Source organism: Camellia sinensis, chromosome 6, assembly GCF_055761805.1.
Source record: "Camellia sinensis isolate YWXY chromosome 6, ASM5576180v1, whole genome shotgun sequence".
Taxonomy (NCBI): domain Eukaryota; kingdom Viridiplantae; phylum Streptophyta; class Magnoliopsida; order Ericales; family Theaceae; genus Camellia; species Camellia sinensis.
In genome coordinates this window covers 162,483,511-162,502,384 of record NC_138966.1, presented here as the reverse complement: position 1 = coordinate 162,502,384, position 18,874 = coordinate 162,483,511, and the positions used below count along the sequence as shown (strand labels likewise).

At 34.8% G+C, this 18,874-nt stretch overlaps 2 protein-coding genes across 5 annotated transcripts; one reads left to right on the top strand and one right to left on the bottom strand.

Annotated features, from left to right (window-relative positions):
• The first annotated feature begins 964 nt into the window (after nucleotides 1–964).
• Nucleotides 965–4,394, top strand: LOC114275564 (putative calcium-binding protein CML22). Of its 4 annotated transcripts, none has more exons than XM_028217616.2 (5): nucleotides 965–1,115; nucleotides 3,127–3,366; nucleotides 3,487–3,692; nucleotides 3,790–3,964; nucleotides 4,090–4,394. In XM_028217616.2, exons 1-5 carry the CDS (start codon nucleotides 1,100–1,102, stop codon nucleotides 4,203–4,205), a joined length of 753 nt encoding a protein of 250 aa, XP_028073417.1. In that variant the 5' UTR covers nucleotides 965–1,099; the 3' UTR covers nucleotides 4,206–4,394. The 4 variants fall into 4 exon arrangements, with proteins under 4 accessions (XP_028073417.1, XP_082731360.1, XP_028073415.1 ...); XM_082875234.1 differs by having other exon boundaries at nucleotides 3,790–3,991; XM_028217614.2 differs by lacking the exon at nucleotides 965–1,115 and adding an exon at nucleotides 2,322–2,482.
• A 620-nt stretch (nucleotides 4,395–5,014) lies between these two features.
• AP4.3A (protein kinase family protein) lies at nucleotides 5,015–7,738 on the bottom strand. Its single transcript, XM_028217533.2, has one exon. It carries the CDS (start codon nucleotides 7,625–7,627, stop codon nucleotides 5,114–5,116), a length of 2,514 nt encoding a protein of 837 aa, XP_028073334.2. The 5' UTR covers nucleotides 7,628–7,738; the 3' UTR covers nucleotides 5,015–5,113.
• Nucleotides 7,739–18,874: the final 11,136 nt, after the last annotated feature.

Genomic DNA, 18,874 nt, shown 5'->3' with positions numbered 1-18,874 from the left:
AAAAGATTTTAAACCATGTGCCTTGTGGAAAATGAGGGTTTTTGACTTGCTAAGGCATTGTTGGCAATCACTGTTGCCGCGTGATTTTTTAAATTTAATTTTTTTTAATGAATGATTTATACGTAAGGATTTACAAAATGAATAAATCAAATTATTTGAGAATAAGTTTTTCTTCCTCTTTGCAAAAAGTTTACATATTGATTTTGAATTTTAATTCTCAAAAAATTTTAAAAAATGAAAGAACTTAGAATTTTGAAAACATGGTCATTTTGGGTTGTGTCAAGTCAAAGTCAATTTTTTTACTTTGTGTCATTTTGGGAACATGGTAAAAAGTCACTTTTTGAACAAAATGTCCAAAAATGTGGCTGCCAAAAACGTCAGAAAAGTCATTTGGCAAGTGCCAAAAACGTAGCCGTAAAATTACAAATTAGGGCCTATGAAAAAAAAATAAAAAAATAAATCTCTCATGTTGGGTAAGGATATTTTGGTTATTTTAATTTGATTTGACACCATAAATAAATATTAAATTAAAAAATAAAAAGTCAATTTTTTATCAACTTTTCAAATCAGTTCCAAAAAAGTCAAAATCAACTTTTTACTAACTTCTCAAAATAATCCTGGGAAACGATTTTGATCTTAAAAAGAATGGGCTTTCTTTTTAGATTGTGAACATTGTAGATTTTAGAAAGAGAAATTATAGTATAAAATATAAATTTAAAATTAATAAGATGTGAGTGATATTTAATATCATCTAAATATTTGTTTTAATAATTTTTCAGATATATAATATTATTGATGTGGTTTTTGACATCATCTTTTTGCCTCGCGAAGCGTTTTGTTTTGGAGTACATACAAATACAAGTAAATTGCTTTGAGAAGTTGCATCAGAGAATAGAATAGTTGTGAAACAAAATCATGGTATATCCACTCAAGAGAGAAAGAGAGACGTCAATTCAAATCCATAACATGCATTTCCACATTACTTTCCCAGAACCCAATTCCCTTTCACTCTTTTTATCTTCTAGTTTCCTTTTTACAAATATGCCTACTCAATCAGAGAATACCCATCTCTCTATCATCATCTCTCACAACATAAACCATGAAAGAGTCACTGGGTAAGTCTCTGTTTTCTCTGTATTTTCAATTTGAAAAATGTTTGAGGGCCACAAATTTTGTGGCTCAAATGGCCCGAAACTGCCAAAACGACGTTGTTTTGCGTCGTTTTGCACCCAAAACGACGTTGTTTTGGGTGTTTCGAGCCATTCGAGCCACACAATTTGTGGCCACCTAGCATTGCTGTTTCAATTTTTTCTCGTCTCTTCAGTCTCTGAAATTTCAATCACAGAGTTTCATAAGACTAGCGAGTTATGTTTGAGCTATTAATTCTTGTTGTGTTATTGTTGCTCAGATCATAATATACCTTTTACTGCTAATGTATAAGAGCATCTCCAACGGTAGTATGCATTTTACCTATCTAAATATTACTATAAAGTATATATTTTATTTTGCCTATTAACTATTTTATGTTTTTACTCCAACCATGCTCTTTATTTTAGCTATTTATCCAAATACTATTAATTTTATAGAATGCCACGTCAACAACATAGATGGAGGGAAATGATCATAATGATTGAATACATTTTGCCTAGCGTTGAAGGCTAGCTACATGTAGCTAGTGAATATGAGTTGAGCCAAAATGCCTAATCATATGCCTAGTGCATTGGAATTAAAAAAAGTGAATCACACTAGGCATTTTAACTAACAAGTATTATATGCCTAGTGCATTGGAGATGCTCTAAGAGGATCATCTTGCTGATTGCAGTAAATAGTTACTAGGGTTTCCACAATGTGCTCTGTATTAGTTGGTTTTGGTTGATTGATATGATGAAAGGTTAATTGACAATCTCTGAATCAGACCTGTGTAGAGAATTGCTGACTAGTAGTACTTGTAATGCCTTACTCATATATGTCCATATTGGTCCCTAGTTATTAAAGGCACACACTCTTCACAGAGGCAAACCCTATCAAACCTAGCCTAAACAGATTAAACCAATCACAATCCAATTGGCTAGGTAGAAGGATAACATTACAATTGCTAGTTTAGAAATAATATTTTGGATTCACACCTGTCTAGCCAAACTTGTGCCAAAAGACATGCACACAACCAAAGTCTAGCAAAAGAGCTGGATCGCACAAAACAAAAATCCCTGAGGCATTAACATGTGGACGCTCACGATCAATTGATCAAGGAGGTAGGTGGATCAGTCATGGTTTAAGGAACACCCTGTCCAATGTTCGTGCTTACAGTCATGTGTGCAATGCAAATGCTCTTCCAGCAGCCTCAACAACAGACCACCGGATCAGGATGAACTGAAATTAGCCAGCAACCTTATCCAAACACCTTTTCCCATAGGAGAACATCTCAAACATGCACCAGCCTATGGGAACATTTCGCAAAAGAATATGACTGCTGGACACATAGGTATAAACTCTTAGGCATGCTTTTTCTGATTGAATGTACTACAGATAGAGTTCATTGGAAGTTCTATGGTAATTAGACATGGATATCAATTAGTGATTGTCCTTTCTTTTGGGTGATGCCTTTAAAAGTTTCTTTCTGTTACAAGATGCATGTTGGAAATTCCATAGACAAAACTTAGGTTGGTTGTTCTAGGGGTAGGCCATTGTGAGTTGTTGTGTCCTAGTGTTCGTGAATATTCAAGCAGTGCAACGTTGGCTCAATTTGTTGGAAGATATATTTGCTTACTAAGCATATTATATTATTCTAGGCAGAACACGTTTTTCTATAGTTATGAGTTGGGTTTGCCTGTATTTCAGTCCTCTATTTAGTTGGTATTAATGCCTTGAAAAAATGGATTGAAACAAACAATTTGAGAGCACCACTTAAGTTGCTGGGACCACATGATCTTTTTGGATAATAGGTTGGATTTTTTTTATAATTGAACTTGAATGAGAGAAATATCTAAACCACATGACCTAGATTAAAACTTGAGATTTGTTTCACGTGATCTAATAACTTAAGTGGGATATTTTAATCATACTTTGAAGTTTGATCCTGTTTGTTGTGCTTAAATTCAATTATTTGTGGGCTTTTAATTTTTGAAGGCTCATCTGGTGTATGCCTTGCCCTGAAGTCATTGCCCAACAAATTAGGAGGCATGTTCTGCTTTGATAGTCCACCAAACAAGTATAAGAAGTTAGACGCTAAGCTCGAAAAGAAAATGATGGAAGTTAAGAGAAGTGCATTGCGAATTAACAATTTCAGATCGATCAATGGCATAATCATGAAGTTCCCGCAGATCAAAGAGGTACTGAAAGACATCAGGGGTGTATTCGAACACTACGGTGAGTTCTTTCTTTCCAGTCCTAAAAAATTAACAATAATAATAAAATATCGAGTTATACTGCAAACTGATTAGTCCCCTCTCTCTCTCTCTTTCTACCCTCTCTCCCTTGTCTACACAGATGAAGATTCTAATGGAACTATTGACAATGATGAACTCAAAAAATGCGTACAAAAATTGCAACTTCATCTTGCAGAGAAGGAGATTGATGATCTTTTTGATTCCTGTGACTTAGATGGGAGTGCAGGGATACAATTCAAAGAGTTTATGGTTCTTTTGTGTCTCATTTATCTCCTAACGGATTATTCAAACTCTCCTCACACTCTAGTACAATCAAACTCTCTTGTTTTTGGCTATAAAATCACTTGTTAGGGGGAGCAACATTTGTGGTGAATTTGTTTCATGATCTATGGATTTCTTTCAGACATCAAAGATGGGATCTCCACAGCTTGAAGCCACATTTGATATCATAGTTGAAGCATTCTTGTTTCTTGACAAAAATGGTGATGGAAAGCTGAACAAAAAAGACATTGTCAAATCACTGAATGAGGATTTTCCTTGGGAGAAATCCCCTGCACATGTTACGAGGGCTCGATTTAGTATCACCGACTTCTTTTTTTTCTACTGTACTAGTAAATTTTTGGTTCCATTTCCTTTTTATGTTCTTTTAACCTTGTCTCAGTGATTTTTTTTTTTTTTTTTTTTTTCTTTGGTATGAATGCAGAAGAAATGGACTGGGACGGGAAAGGGAATGTCAGCTTCAGGGAGTTTCTATTTTCCTTCATCAATTGGGTAGGGGTCGACACCGATGAGAATCATGTGACTGGAAGTAAAACGTGAATCGAGGACAGCATTGAAATGGAGCAAGGAACAATTGAAGTGAGGGCAGATTTATACACATGTATATACCTAAAATGTCTAAAGTAACAAACATTACTCTAAATAGCTGCTTTTGTGTAAAATTCTGTAAATAAATCTTCTGACTTTTTGTGAATCACAGTTTTAATTTACTAGATCTAATTTCTTCTATTCCTGAATCTGTTGTTCCTGTTCTGTCTAAATCAAATTGAGAAGTCTAGTATGTGGAGTTTTTGGTTGTGATTAAAGAATCTCATGCTAGTTGTTTTGGAAAAATTAGGCTATGTCTGAATTAAGAATTTGATAAGAAATTTGGAAGAGAAAGGGAAAGGAAAAATGAAGAGAAAAATGAACAAGATTTAGCTTATATTTTATTTACTTTTCCCTTTTATTTTCTTTTCCTCCACAAATTATTGATCCAAACACACCCTAAAAAAATTCTTTAAGAGAAATATGCAGTGAGAGGACCTTTTCCTAGTACGAGAACACCGGAAAGGGGTTTACAAAGGGATAGCTCCAATGGTAAGTCACCTAGGTTCTATCCAAGAGGTTACTTTGCTCGATATGTGAAGTTAGCGGGTGGTTGCACATATTCCTAGTTTGTGCTTTTGGGGTGAGTCCAAAATGCCCTGTTTAGAATATGTGGTTATCAAAAAAAGAAAAAAGAAAAAAAAAATTGATATGTGCATTTTGGCAAACTTGGATATGATCAGAGCTTCATGACTATGTAGTCAAAAAGATACATCAACCACCTAAAACAATATAGGACACCCAGAAGGAAGCTAGAAAACTGAAAAGAAGAAAAGGCAAACATCCTTTGATTCCATAAAAAAAACCTCTGTATACATACATTGTCTATTACATATCACTGTTGCATTCTCCTGTGAGTTTCATTGTATTCCTAGAGCTTGAATTCTCCTAATCAATGACAAAGACGACGCATTTTTCTCTCTCCATTCTTCTCTACTCTCCTTCTTTTGCCCTTTTTCCATGAAGCATTTGTCATGACCGTCAAGTATTTGTACAACCTGTCTCATGCTAGGTCTTGATTCCGGGTCAGATCGTGTGCACGCCATTCCCAATTTTATCATCCTCACAAATTCCTTGTGATCGTACACGCCATTCAATCGCCAATCTGCCAATTCCTCGTATGGCCTTTTCCGTGCCTCAAATTCATGGACTCTCTTTACTAATAGCACCTCGGGCGTCCGGAAGTCAACTGCCATCTGTCCACTAACTACCTCAAGAACCACCACTCCAAAGCTATAAATATCCGCCATTGTGGTTGCTTCACCGGACTCCATGTACTCCGGTGACATGTAACCAAAAATCCCACGAACAGATCTATTTTTGTCGATGACTATGTGATGGCCGTGCTCATTACGCGTCAAGAATTCAGCGAGGGCGAAGGAACTGAGCCTCGGATTCATATCCAAATCCAGAATGACAGCAGAGGAGGTAAGGTTTCTGTGAATGACTTGTTCTTCCCATTCCTCATGGAGATAACGAATGGCACAAGCAAGTGATTTGATTATGTTGTAACGGTGACGCCACCGTAGGATTGAATTCACATTCTTGTGATCATGATGGAAAAGGAGGAGACTGAGAAGACGATTCGCGGAGTAGTCATAGACTACTAGCATCTCACCTTGCTCGGTGCACCATCCGCGAAGCTGTACTAAATTTCGATGGCGAAGCCTGCCCAAGTTTTGGAGCTCGTTTGAGAAGCGTGCTCGCAATGCAGGGCAGGTTTTCATGCCAAGCCTCTTCACCAGGATATGTTGCTGGTTTTCGAGAAAGCCGTGGTAGGCGGTTCCAAAGTCTAATTCCGCTACCCTCCGAGAATCGGCAAAGTTGTTTGTGGCAGAAATGATTTCCTTGTAAGAAATTTCCCGCGGAGTGTCAACCATTGGAAAGACTTTTTGTTGGCGGAAGCTGCGGTCGGAAGAGCCGGTGGCATCACCATTCCCATTTTCAGCGGTTACGTATATGGTTTCTCCGGTGGCAGTGACAAAGTTCGATGAATTGGATGCTGCTGTAGTTGCGGTACTGTTGTTGGCAGTGGACCTTGTGGTGGTGGTGTTTGTCGTACCAGTGTGTGTTGTCGATGGAGAGGACAGAGTGATGTATAGAGGGTGGGATTTAAACGATGGAAGGTCCGGTAAACCGCCACATATGCTGCCGGAAAGTGCTTCCACAACCCATTTCATGTTAGGCCGGGACTGCGGGTCATGCAGCGTGCATAGCAATCCGATATGAATCAAACGTTCCATGTCAGAAAGCCAGCAAGACCCGTCTGGAAGACGAGCATCCCCTGCTTGTAATAGCTTTCCATCGTCCGATAGTCTTCGGATCCAATCAAGCAAAATGATTTGATCATCCGGGTAAGTGAGATCTACCGCTCTTCTTCCCGAAACAACCTCCAACACCACTACTCCAAAGCTGAAAACATCGGATTTAGCAGTTGCGACTCCTCGTTTTTGAAAGCTTTCGGGTGGTAAGTACCCAATTGTGCCGCCAATTCTGGTTGTCTCCGCCAACCGGAATTGGTGGTTTTTCATTGACGGTGTCCTGATTTCGTACTCGAGCTCATGCTCGAGCCACCTTGCCAGGCCAAAGTCGCCGAGCCTGGCATTGTAATGCGAGTCAAGCATTACATTGCTTGTTTTCACATCCCGGTGTATGATCTGAGTCTCTAACTGTTCGTGGAGGTAAAACAAGGCAGCTGCCAATCCGCCAATGATCTTTTTCCGGTGCTCCCAATTCAGCGCCGGCGCCGACCCCATATTTTCCGGCCTCCGGAAAAGTACCCGGTCAAGGCTGCGGTTAGGCATGTAGTCATAAACAAGAAGCAATTCGTCTTCGTGAACACACCACCCCCGGAGGCGGACAAGGTTCCGGTGGCGGAGATGAGCCACCGCCACCAACTCCGCGGCAAAAGTCTTCTCAAACCGCTCTCCCCTCTCCGCCAAGCATTTCACGGCGACCACCGTCTTATCACTCGGCAAAACCGCTCTGTAAACCCTCCCAAACCCACCACTCCCAAGAACTTCATTCTCACTGAACCCATTAGATCCTATATAGAGCTCCGCATAACTGAATATTCTTGGATTGTTGCCGCCAACCTTGCCATCCGCCGATAACTCCACTCCGGCCATGTCATGGAACAGGCCGGAGTGTTGTTTTATCGGCGTGCTGTGATAGCAAAAACTGACCCATTTGGAGTCCAAGAGCCGGTCGAGCGAGCTCCGGACAAAATCAACAATATGAGCACTGCAATTGCGATGAGATGATGATGAGTGTTCCTTTGTGGGTGTGTGGTGGACTTGTTCATGAACATGACTGACCGGTTCAATTTCGTCGAAGTCGGCCGGTAAAATGAAGCAGAGGCGGTTCAGCTGCATGACGGTGACGGTGGTGGAGGAGGGTTGAATGGCATTAAGCTGGAAAAAGAGAGATTTTTAGAGGGAGGTGAGTATGAATTGAGGAAGGTTTGGAAGAAGTTTGAATATATGAGAGGAGCAAGGATCCTCTAGAGTGATTTTTTTCTAAAGTTTCCTAAAGTGCTCCATTGTGTGGTTGAGATTTATTGGTAAGTCATATCAATTTTTCTGATGTGACTTGTCAGTGAATCTCAACCACACAATGGAGCACTCTAAGAAACTTTAGGGAAATTTCACTCTAGAGGATCCTTGGTGATATGAGAGAGGTGTTTTGTGTGTGATGTGAATTTGACTAGTTCTATGTTTTTTTTATTTATATTTATTTTTTATTTTTAAAATGGGGGTTAGGTTAAATGTTTGAAATGTATGAACCGGCGAAAAAGGACCGGCAAAAAAACGACTTGACGTCAGCAGTGAAGAAGAATCCTTTTTTGGGTTGGTTTCTGGAAAGCACGAACACACGGTTCAATCACGGGTTCACACCTGTGCTCTGCAGAACGGTTTGTCCTGTCCATCTACTATAAATTGACGTGTTTTATTAAATTTATAAAATATAAATTTTGATTTTAAATTAAAAATATATATAATTTTTGTTTGTGAAGTGATAAAGGTGTTATTTTTAGGCTAGGTTTGGCTTTCCTTATAAAAGTTAAAAAGTTATTATTCTATTTAAGTTAATCATTTTATTTAAGTCATATTACTTCTCTATTACATAATTTTAAATCCAACTTATATTTCATAAAAAGGTAAAAAGTGTATTTATTTAGAATATTCTAAATAACATCTTAAATTCAAAATTTTAAGTTCAAATTTTATGCACTTTATAATTTTTTTTTCCCTCTATTTTCATATTAAAAAAATTCATTTGACAAAAAGAAGATAGTAAGGGGTTGTTTGGGATGACCTAAATAAGTGCACATTTTGTCTTTTTACGAAAAGATGTGCAGAAAAGTAGAGAGATGATGTGATGAAAAAAAAAAGAAAGATAAAAAGATGAATTATTTTGTGTATGCCAAACTTGGAGTGTCCTAAATAAGTGCACTTTTTGTCTTTTTGGACTAAAAAATTGAGGTTGAAAATATGGATGTTTGGGTTAACTTTTTGACTTTTTATGGAAAAATGTGTAATAAAAAATTGTAAAAATTGATTTGTAAGGAAAAATTTGAATTGGGAGTTGTGCAGCCGTAATTGTTGACTTTTGGTGAATAGTGTTAACTTTTTAACTTTTTGAGTAACTTTTTAACTTATTAACTTTTTTGTAAGTACCCAAATTTGACCTTAGCCTAAGTTTCAAGAGACTAAAGTGAATTGTTTACTTAGATAATAATAGAGAAGATAAATTCTCTTTAGTAGTATTTGAAAAAGTCTTTTTTATTTTTATGATTTTTTTTTATTAAAAGTTAATTTGTGTCAAAATCATAGTTGAAAAAGTCTTTTTTATTTTTATGAACTTTTAAAAAATAATTTGTGTCAATTTTTAAGTTAAAAAATAATTTGTGTCAATTTTTAAGTTTGTCTCATTTAGAAAGATTTAAAAAGTAACTTTCAAAAGAAAAATTCAAAAAATCTTATTAAATGATAAAAAAAAAGTGATAAAAATGTCAACTTTTTTTGGTTTTTTTTATTATAATTTTGGTGGATTTTTTTTTTTCAAATCTGTTTAATTTAGTAGGATTTAAAAGTGAAATTTTTTTACTGAATATGAAAGAAAAAAAAAATTACTAAAAACACAATTGTCAGTGTTTTTGGCCTATTAGCTTAGTAGTTTTTTTTTTCTTTTAAATTCAACTTCAAAACTTAACAAATTTTAAACAATGTTCAAGTTGGGGTTTGTATACAATTTACATCAATTTAAATAGACTTTTAACATTCAAATACAAATTAAGAGCTTGTTTGGGAAGATGTTTTAAGCTAAAATAGTCATATAAGACAAAATAGGTTATTTTAGTCAAATAGGACAATATCCTATTCAACCTATAATCATTTTATTTTTTCACTCACAAAAGTCAAAAAAGTCAAAAAACATATTCCAAACGAGATTTTTTTAGTCCCGGGCTAATATAATCAAAAAATTAAAAAATCAACCCAAATTCCAAATGAGCTCTAAGATTGAATAACTTGATTCATTTTACAATTCTAACAAAAGCACAAAAAAAGTTGAAAAATCACTACCAATACAATATAATGATAACTCGGGGAAAAAAATTACTACCATTGTCATTTAATTCTATAAGAGCCAAATTCAAGAAGTTATTAAGGTAATTTCAAAATATTATATAATATTATTTAAAATTTTTTAGAGTTTTAATTTGAGAGTTTTAATGTAACTCTTATGATGTGGAGAGTATTCATATAAAGGTGGGATCCACACTCTTCTCTTTATCTCTCTTTACTCTCTCTCTCTTTCACCTCATTTTGAGTTTCATTTAGAACTTTCAAATTAGAGCTACGTATCATCACTCAATATTATTTAGGGTTTGTTTGGAATTTTTTGACTTTTGTGAGAGGAAAAATATAATGATTATGAGTTGAATGTAATGTTTTGTCTATTAGACTAAAATTTTATTTTTTTGTGATTATTTTAGCCAAAAAGCCTGGGCTTTTTCTTTCTAAATGAGCTCTTACTATGTATTCTTGAAAGTTTTATTTATTTATTTATTAAATCTTAAAAATATTAACAAATTACTGAATAATTTCTTCAATGTTGCCAAACTATTCCAATTTTTCAGAGGACATGTACTTTTCAATGTTTTAAAAGAATTAGACATTTCATGGATGTGTTTTGTTATTTCTATTTTGGAAACTTCTTTTTGTTTTGCTTTTATTATTTTTTTGGGTACAAATCCTTCGCTTCATATTTAGGTAGGACTAGCTTTGCAATCACTTAGCCTATGATTGGCAAGTGGTTTTTGGGGTTTTTTTTTTTTAGCTAAAATAGTTACAAAAAATAAAATATGCTTTTTAGTTCAATAAGACAAAATATCACATTTAATTTATAATCATTATATTTTTTCTCTCACAAAAAAATCAAAAAAGCCAAAAGTCCTTCTCAAACTAAGCTTTTTAACCCCAGATTAAAATAGTCAAAAAAACCAAAAAATTAAAAAGCCAATCCACTTCCCAAATAACTTGAGTTTTATAGTCTGTCGTTAGGGTACAAATAATACTAAAATAATTAGAATTTTAAAATATATATACATATTTATATTTTCTGAAATACTTTTATGCATTTTCCAGTACTCTTTCTTCGAAACATTCCAGAAACTAGAATAAGAGGGAATTGGGTTACAAATATTTTGTCCAATTACACACATGCAATTAATATATAAAGGTGGTATTTATTTGAAACATTGAAAATTCAGAGTCAAAAAGCACAAACTAAAATACCTAGTGGGAATTGGGTAGAATTCATTCTGGTTACACAAGCAAGGTGTATATAGATTACACGACTTTTGAGATAGGGGATTTGATTTTGTTTACCCACTTTAACAAGATGACTCCTTACTAATTAATTTTTTTAGTCTGTTTGTATTATAAATTTTAAAAAATAAAATATAAATAAAATATATTTCATAAATTTTTTTTCTTTTTCTTTTCAAATTTCTATTCAAATTTATAATTCAAAAATAAATTTATTGAGGATTACTATCTAAAATTTAAAAATAAAGAAATAAAAAATTGAAAAGAGTAATCTATCTCGAAATGTATTGTCGGTGGCTCAATAGTTCAACTTGTGAAGTTTTTGAGAAGATTAGTTATATAAAAAAAAATTATATTAATCAGATATTAATAGTTATAAAATCAAATTATGCGATTTATAAAAATAAATAAAAATTATAATTTTAAAAATAAATTATTTATTTTTTAAAAATAATATGATCATTGACTATTAAATCAAGAAGATGATACGAAATACGGCAACATTCAATTGATTGAATTATCAATTGAAATGAAGCTCAGCCATCTAAATTTAATTATTATTTTTTAGATTAGGGGCTACAAAGGTAAGCTAGACAGGTGTTTCAACGCGGACTGTGGACCCCACGATTGACATGCATCACTGGCGTAAATCAAGGGATGATCTTATTGTAAATATATAAATTTATAATAATATTCATATTATAAATTAATTAGTGAATTATAAATAGGGCCTTCTTTTGTTAATTGAAACCAAAAATGCTTCCTACCCCACTGGGGTCGACTCCCAGTGAGGTGTCACTCCGGGATTGGCTAAAAAAAAAATTATTATTATTTTTTTTTTTGAGTTTTCAGCCAGTGAGGGCGCGCCACGTCACTGGGGGCGCGACCCCCACTGGGGGTATGCAGCGAGACTAAATTGAAACCTCCCCCCAAAAAAAAAAGTGAGTTAAATGAACATTTTTTGATGTACCAATAATAATTTTAGACATAGTTAAACCTAAATGGGTGATTAATAACCCTTTGAAATATATTTTTTTAATCTTAATTACTAATATAAGTATTATGATTATCGGCTCATTTTACTTGATTTCATTCGTGTCACTCCTTTTTTTCCGGACAAACTTGAAAAACTTGGAGTGGGTATAAGAGCTTAACCAATGACAAGATAACGAGTTAATTTATTTTGAGTGGGAGGTGGTGAGATTAGAATATACCTTACATCATTTAGACCTTTGTTTGGGATTTATTTTTAGTTAAAAAAATATTATAAATTATTACATCATTCTTTCCATTTTTTTGTACGTTTTTTATAAAAAAAATAAAAAATTAACTAAAATAATCAATTCTCAAACCGGGTTTAGTTGAATCTATACAATCACTATAACTATTATATGTGAGTGTTGATTTCCGACCTCACAACCAAATACACAAGAAGATAAGAAATATCACGGTGGCTCGTCCACCGCACTCTGATGATCAAGTCAGTCAAACAATTTCACAAGATAACAACACAAGTGTGCAACTCTCAATTAAAGCGTACCTTAGATCCACGATGGTACTTTACTTTTATAATGTTCAGTGCTCTCGTTCGTATCACTTCATAGGACTCAACTATAATATTTATCTTGGACTTTCAGTTAGATAAGATTGATCTCGCTTAAGAGTCTCATTTTTTTCCAAACAGAGAGTCTCATACCTTATCTAAGACTCTTATTTCCTATTCGAATATCTCGAATTCAAATATGATCACATCATATCTCGACGACTTGATCCATCCATGTGACATCTCGACTAATAATCTCGGCCACGTAGATAACCCAAAAAATATGTCCCCACACTATATTTTAGTTATATATAGTTCATCCTACCCAATGATTAGATGAGGTTAGTCTCTTTACTTGATAAATAAATGAAAATTTGAAAGTGAATACATAAACTTAACTAGAAACAGAATAACTAGAGGTGAATTTACCTAAGTGGGAAGTTGGTGAGATTAAAAAACGCCGTACATCATTTATTTGAATCTAGTATACAACATATTGACCTCAGATTCACTAAAGGAAGGTGGCATTAAGAGTTTTTAATAATCATTCCAAAGTTGTATAGATTTATTAGTTGATTAGTCATATCTCAACAATGGGTGCCGGTATGGTTAAATTTTTCGTCGCCAACAATCTAAACATGTACAATTAGTGAGCGTTTGGATAATGATAAAAAAAAAAGAAGTCAATTTTTGTTTAAAAAATTAAAAAGTTATTAGATTGTTCATCATCAATTACAAAAATCAAATATCATATTTATTTTCTTTACTCAAATTTTTTTAGACATATTTTTTTTTAATATTACTTTAGTTTCTAAAAAATACAAAAAAAAAAAAAAAAAAAAAACCCAAATAGATGGTGAGATTCAAATACACCTGAGATCATCATTTAGTTGAATCTAAGTATGCAACATATTGACCATAGATTCACTTACTTTTATCAAATATTGGTGGAGAAAGGAAGATATGCCGGGTGGTTAGAAGCATTTATTTAATATAACCACTACAAAGTTGTATAGATTTATTAGTGGGTTCGTGATTCATCTAAACACTTGGTACCCATTAATTGAGACTTGCAAAGTAGCTCACAAAAGATCAACAAATAGAAAGTTTCCATCATTCATTATTCATTGGTGTACTCATTTGGGTTTCAAAGTAACTTACATTCCTGCCCTACAAAAAGCCTGTGGCCTCTCAAATGGTCATGTCTATTCAATAATCAGCCTATTTTGAAAATTAACAATTAAAAAAAAAGAAATTTTTTTATTATTTATAATAGAACTATTGTATCAATATGTGTACAAAATGCACAAGGATTCTCACAACGATGGGGTACGGGTTATACTGTAAATTTTTTTTTCTTAAATATGGTTTAATGTGACTTATATATGATTATATTAGATTCATCTCATTAAGTAAGATACATGTACATCAATTAGATGGTGACTAATCATTGATGAATGTACCTATATATATATATATATATATATAATGTATAGAAAACTAATGGAGATAGTCTCCATGCATTCAATGTGATAGATTCATTGTGAATGAATCTTAGAGATTCATTATGTATCTATTATAAATGTAGAAGATACATTAATCTGTCTAATGAGTTCATTAATATAGAAGATGGATTATGTATCATGAATGTAAAAGATACATTAATCTATTTAATGAAATTCATTGAATGAATGGATTTTTTGATGAGAAGAATACTAGTATAAATAGTGTAAGGTCCCAAACCACACTCTCCATCACAGAAACTCAAGTTGTTACCCCAAGAAGACTCCCATCGCCTAGAGAGAGAGAAGTGATTTGAAGATCTTAGACAAATAAAGACCTTGAAGATCAAGGTCTTCTATTCAAGGTTTCTCTTTCTCAAAAGAGATTTTCATACTATTATGGATCAAGGTACGTATACACTTATTTTGTAGAGTAGAAATTTATATAGTTTTCATGTATATAATTGAATTTTTAATAGTTTTTAGTTTATGTTCCGCAAAATTTCCTATCAATTTATATCAGAGCCTTTGTTCTCAATTCTGATGCATGAAACGTATAAGTATGAATTTCATTTTATGATGATGTTTTATGTAACAAGTGCATAACCTTGATTTACACTTGTCCAATTTTATTTTTGTTTTTGGCCAATCTTTTATTCTATTAATATTAAAATAAAAATTGAAAATTATTGAACAAGTGGTAATTAAGATAATGTCTTATGCACTTATAATGTTTTGTTACACACCTTATGAGTTGAAACATTGTTGATCAGTCCAATGGAGGTTCAACACTATGTATGTTTGAACAACCGAGATGATTAGTATAATAAATATAGCAATAAGTTTTTTTGTCCAACGGTAATAAACTTCTCACGTGCTTTAGTTAATAGAATAAAATAAGAGACATTGAGTTTTTCTGTCCAACGATGATACACACGTTACGGTCTTAATGATTATTTTATTTTATGTTGTTTGTTTTTATTAGTCATCTCATTTACTTTTATGAATTGCTAAAATATATTGTTATTCGGCTCAACGGAAGGATGACTTGATTTCGTATCTAACTAATTATGTTTTCTAGTTAGATATATTTAACTTGTGGTGTTATTTTTATGACATGTGAAAAGTAGTTTTCTTGATTATATTATGTAATGGTGTTGACTACATATTTTGTATAAGCCAATTATAATTCAACACGTGGCATATTGAGGGTAATATTGGAAGACAATTCAAATCTTCGATTGTGATCATACACATGGCAGTTAATGTTGGTTTTCATAAGATCTGCGTAGTACTGAATCAACAAAGAGATTCAAAGTGATGTGGCTTCAACGGTTACTCACATTCAAATTCAAAATTGGGAGGGAAGCCTAATTGCAAGTGATGGCATAATGGAGCTAATTATAAGGCAACACGATCAGCGATCATGGAGGAGCAGTTCGACGGTTTGAAGTACAGTTCGATGGTCATCATTGAGAAGTATAAATAACAGAGAAGGCCCCAGAAAAAGCCCCAGACTCAGATCCAAAAAATCAGTTTTACTTTACATTATTTTCCAATTTTACAGTTCTTGTTCTTTACATTTTCTGTACTTCAATTTCCTGCACTGCATTTCGTTCATAGGAGTAGATTTCAAGTAGATTGTTACTGTAAACCTCTACGAGACTGATTCAGATCTTTGTAATTCTTTCATTTTGCTTAATGAAATACTTTAACTGTTCTTTATTTACCCATTGTTCATTTAATTCTCCTAACAAAGCCATCAATAAAAGTCCTCTTCATTGAGGCTGAAAGAACTAAAACACAATCGTCTGATAATTAGTTGGCAATTAAATTTCTGTAAGGACTGATTGATCTTTGCTGGCACGCTCATAATTACAATAATAACCTTCGAAAGCCAAAAAGCCAATATATATTTTTGGCACGCCCAGTGGGACTAATTGAAATGGCTAGACGTAGGAGACAAGGAGAAAATGAACGCTTGGAAGAAGTTGTGGAAGGAGAGGTAGAAATACCTAATCCAGAGGATAATGTGATAACACATCCTGTGGAAACACCTATTTTATCAGAACCTGTGGTCGAACAGACCAGCACTTCGGAACAAGTACCACATGATCATAATACTGGACGAGGCCAAGGAATTGGACCATCCACTGTTCCATCTACACATCCAATGAATCCGTGGGGAGGCCTAGTAGATGCCATGGCACAATAGTTAATGAACACAATGGAGAGATGGGCAACATCCTTTTTGGATTGAATGAATACCCATCAACCAACAAACACAAGACACATGGAGGAAATTTCAAATGTCCCTCAGCAAAGATTGGCTAGAGATAAACAACCTATGCAAATTAATGGACATTCTAATGGTCAAACTAGTAATCAAAACTACGAAATAACATCACCCCAATCTTGGTATGAACCTATTTCGAGGCCTATGGCAGGTCAAAATGCATCAGTACTTAACAGTGAAGTCATGTAAGTTGGTGGATCGGGCCCAGTACAAGAAAATGGCATAAGAACGTTCCCAAATCCTATGTTCGAAGCCATACCTGGCACGAGGGGATTTACTAATCCTTTATTCGAATTTATGCCCGGGGGGTTGGAAGGTTTTCCTACAAATGGAAGAGACACAACACCTGTTCCACCGCCTTTTGCAGGACAGGCTCAAAAAGGTTACCCACACCCCCAACAGCAACTGGTACCACAGGGACAACCAGTCCCAAATATACCACCTTATGGACCAAGAGGACCCCAGGCACAAGGTTGTCCACCAAACCCTGTGTTTGTCTTTGTAGTAGTGGTTCAGCAGGCACAAAATATGGTCCCTAGGGATCAAATTGCTGATATTGTTAGAGAGATGTGTGGACCGATGGCTCGGGGGGTCCAGACTCTTGTGTACAGGAAACCGTACCCAGAATGGGTAGATAGGGTACATGAATACCCAAGAGGTTTCAGGATACCAGATTTTGCCCTTTTTTATAGGAATGGAAACCAGTCAACAGTGAGCATATTGCTAGGTTTGCTGCTCAATGCGGTGAATTTACTAATAATGACTATATGAAGTTAAGATTATTCCCAAATTCTCTAATTGGGAAAGCATTTGTATGGTATATTAACCTTACACCCGGCTCTATCCAAACTTGGCAACAAATGGAAAAGGCATTTCATGCCTAATTCTTCCAATCGGAGCCAAAGGTTTCCATGGCAGACTTGGCAAGATTGAGTCAAAGGTCTGATGAGAAGGCTACTCAATTTATTGCAAGATTTAAAAGAGCACGAAACAAATGTAGGGTTATCCTACTAGAGCCAGAATTCGTGAGATTGGCTCAAAATGGCTTAGAGTTTAGGCTTCGAAAGAAGTTTGACTCAACTGAGTTCAGAGACTTGGTGAAACTAACTTATAAGGTGTCTAGGTATGAAGCATTACTAGAGGAGGAACAAGATCGAAATAATGCATCATACAAGACATATTATAGAGATCCTAATTATGAGATTGATGCAGCAGAGATTGTGGGGAAAGAACCTGTGATCTGTGAGACATTAATTCATAAGGACACAACAATTGACCAGCAGTTTAAAAAGAAAGACCTTCATAGAAAATACTCTTTCGATTTAATGAAGGTAGATGACATTTTTGATCATTTGCTTGCGGCCAACTTCCTTAAGTTACCAAAAGAAGTCAAAATTCCATCTACAGATGAACTAAAAGGAAAAGTGTATTGTAAATGGCATAATTCTAGGTCTCACTCGACTAAAAACTGTATTATTTTTCAAGACAGGATCCAAGAACAAATTCAAAAAGAAGTCTAAAATTCCCAGCTAAAGCAGAAAAGGCCATGGGGATCGACAGTAATCCATTTCCAGAAGTTGGAGAAAGTGCAGCTAATGTTATTGTACCAGACTTCTAGAATTTATCTTTGCAAGAATTGGGAGAGGTCAATGTGTAAATGCATATTGCCAGCTAGGCTATTGTTAAGAAAGACACTAGAAGTCTGCCAGCTATTGGACAAGGCTCTACAAGTCAGGGAAAAGACTCTGATGAAGAAGCACTGCATCATGATTCCTTAGAGGCAGCAGTTATCCAAAGAATATGTCACAGGTGTAAGTTGAGCTATAAGTGGCTGAAAGGGCTCCCGATTGATGGGAAACAATACTATAGGGATGTGCAGAGACGTCCTAAACCAACCAGTACTTATAACAAAAGGCCATATCCAACTGCTCCCAGGCAACAGCCATTCATGGCTGAATCAGCAGCTACTAGAGTGCAATTCAATGGTAAGAGGCCTCTACATGAGTCCAGACCTACCAACTATTACAGAGTGGAGGGCAATCATCCAGAAAGAAGGCATGAAATAAGCTCAAGTTACGGGATCAAAGCCAGAAATTGGCCCCCTAGACCAACCTCACACAAGATGGAAAGTGACCACCTTCGTAGAAGGCCTGAATTAGGCCCAAAACAAGGAGTCAGGGCTAAGCAATGGCCTTCACAACCAGCTTCAAAGATGGCTTCAAAGGAGGAAAGAAACAGTTCAACAGCTAAGACAGTAAGTTCGTGGGTACCTGGAGTTCCAGACTGGTTTGTGATGCAGAACAAACTTAGGGAAGTGTCTACCCAAAGAGATGTTGTTGGAAACCAAGGTAGGATAGTCAAACCTCCTTTGATGGCTTCAAACAATTGGGTATTGCTTAAACACCCAAAAACAAAGGAACCAGATATGGTCCCCGTAATTTCTAGAT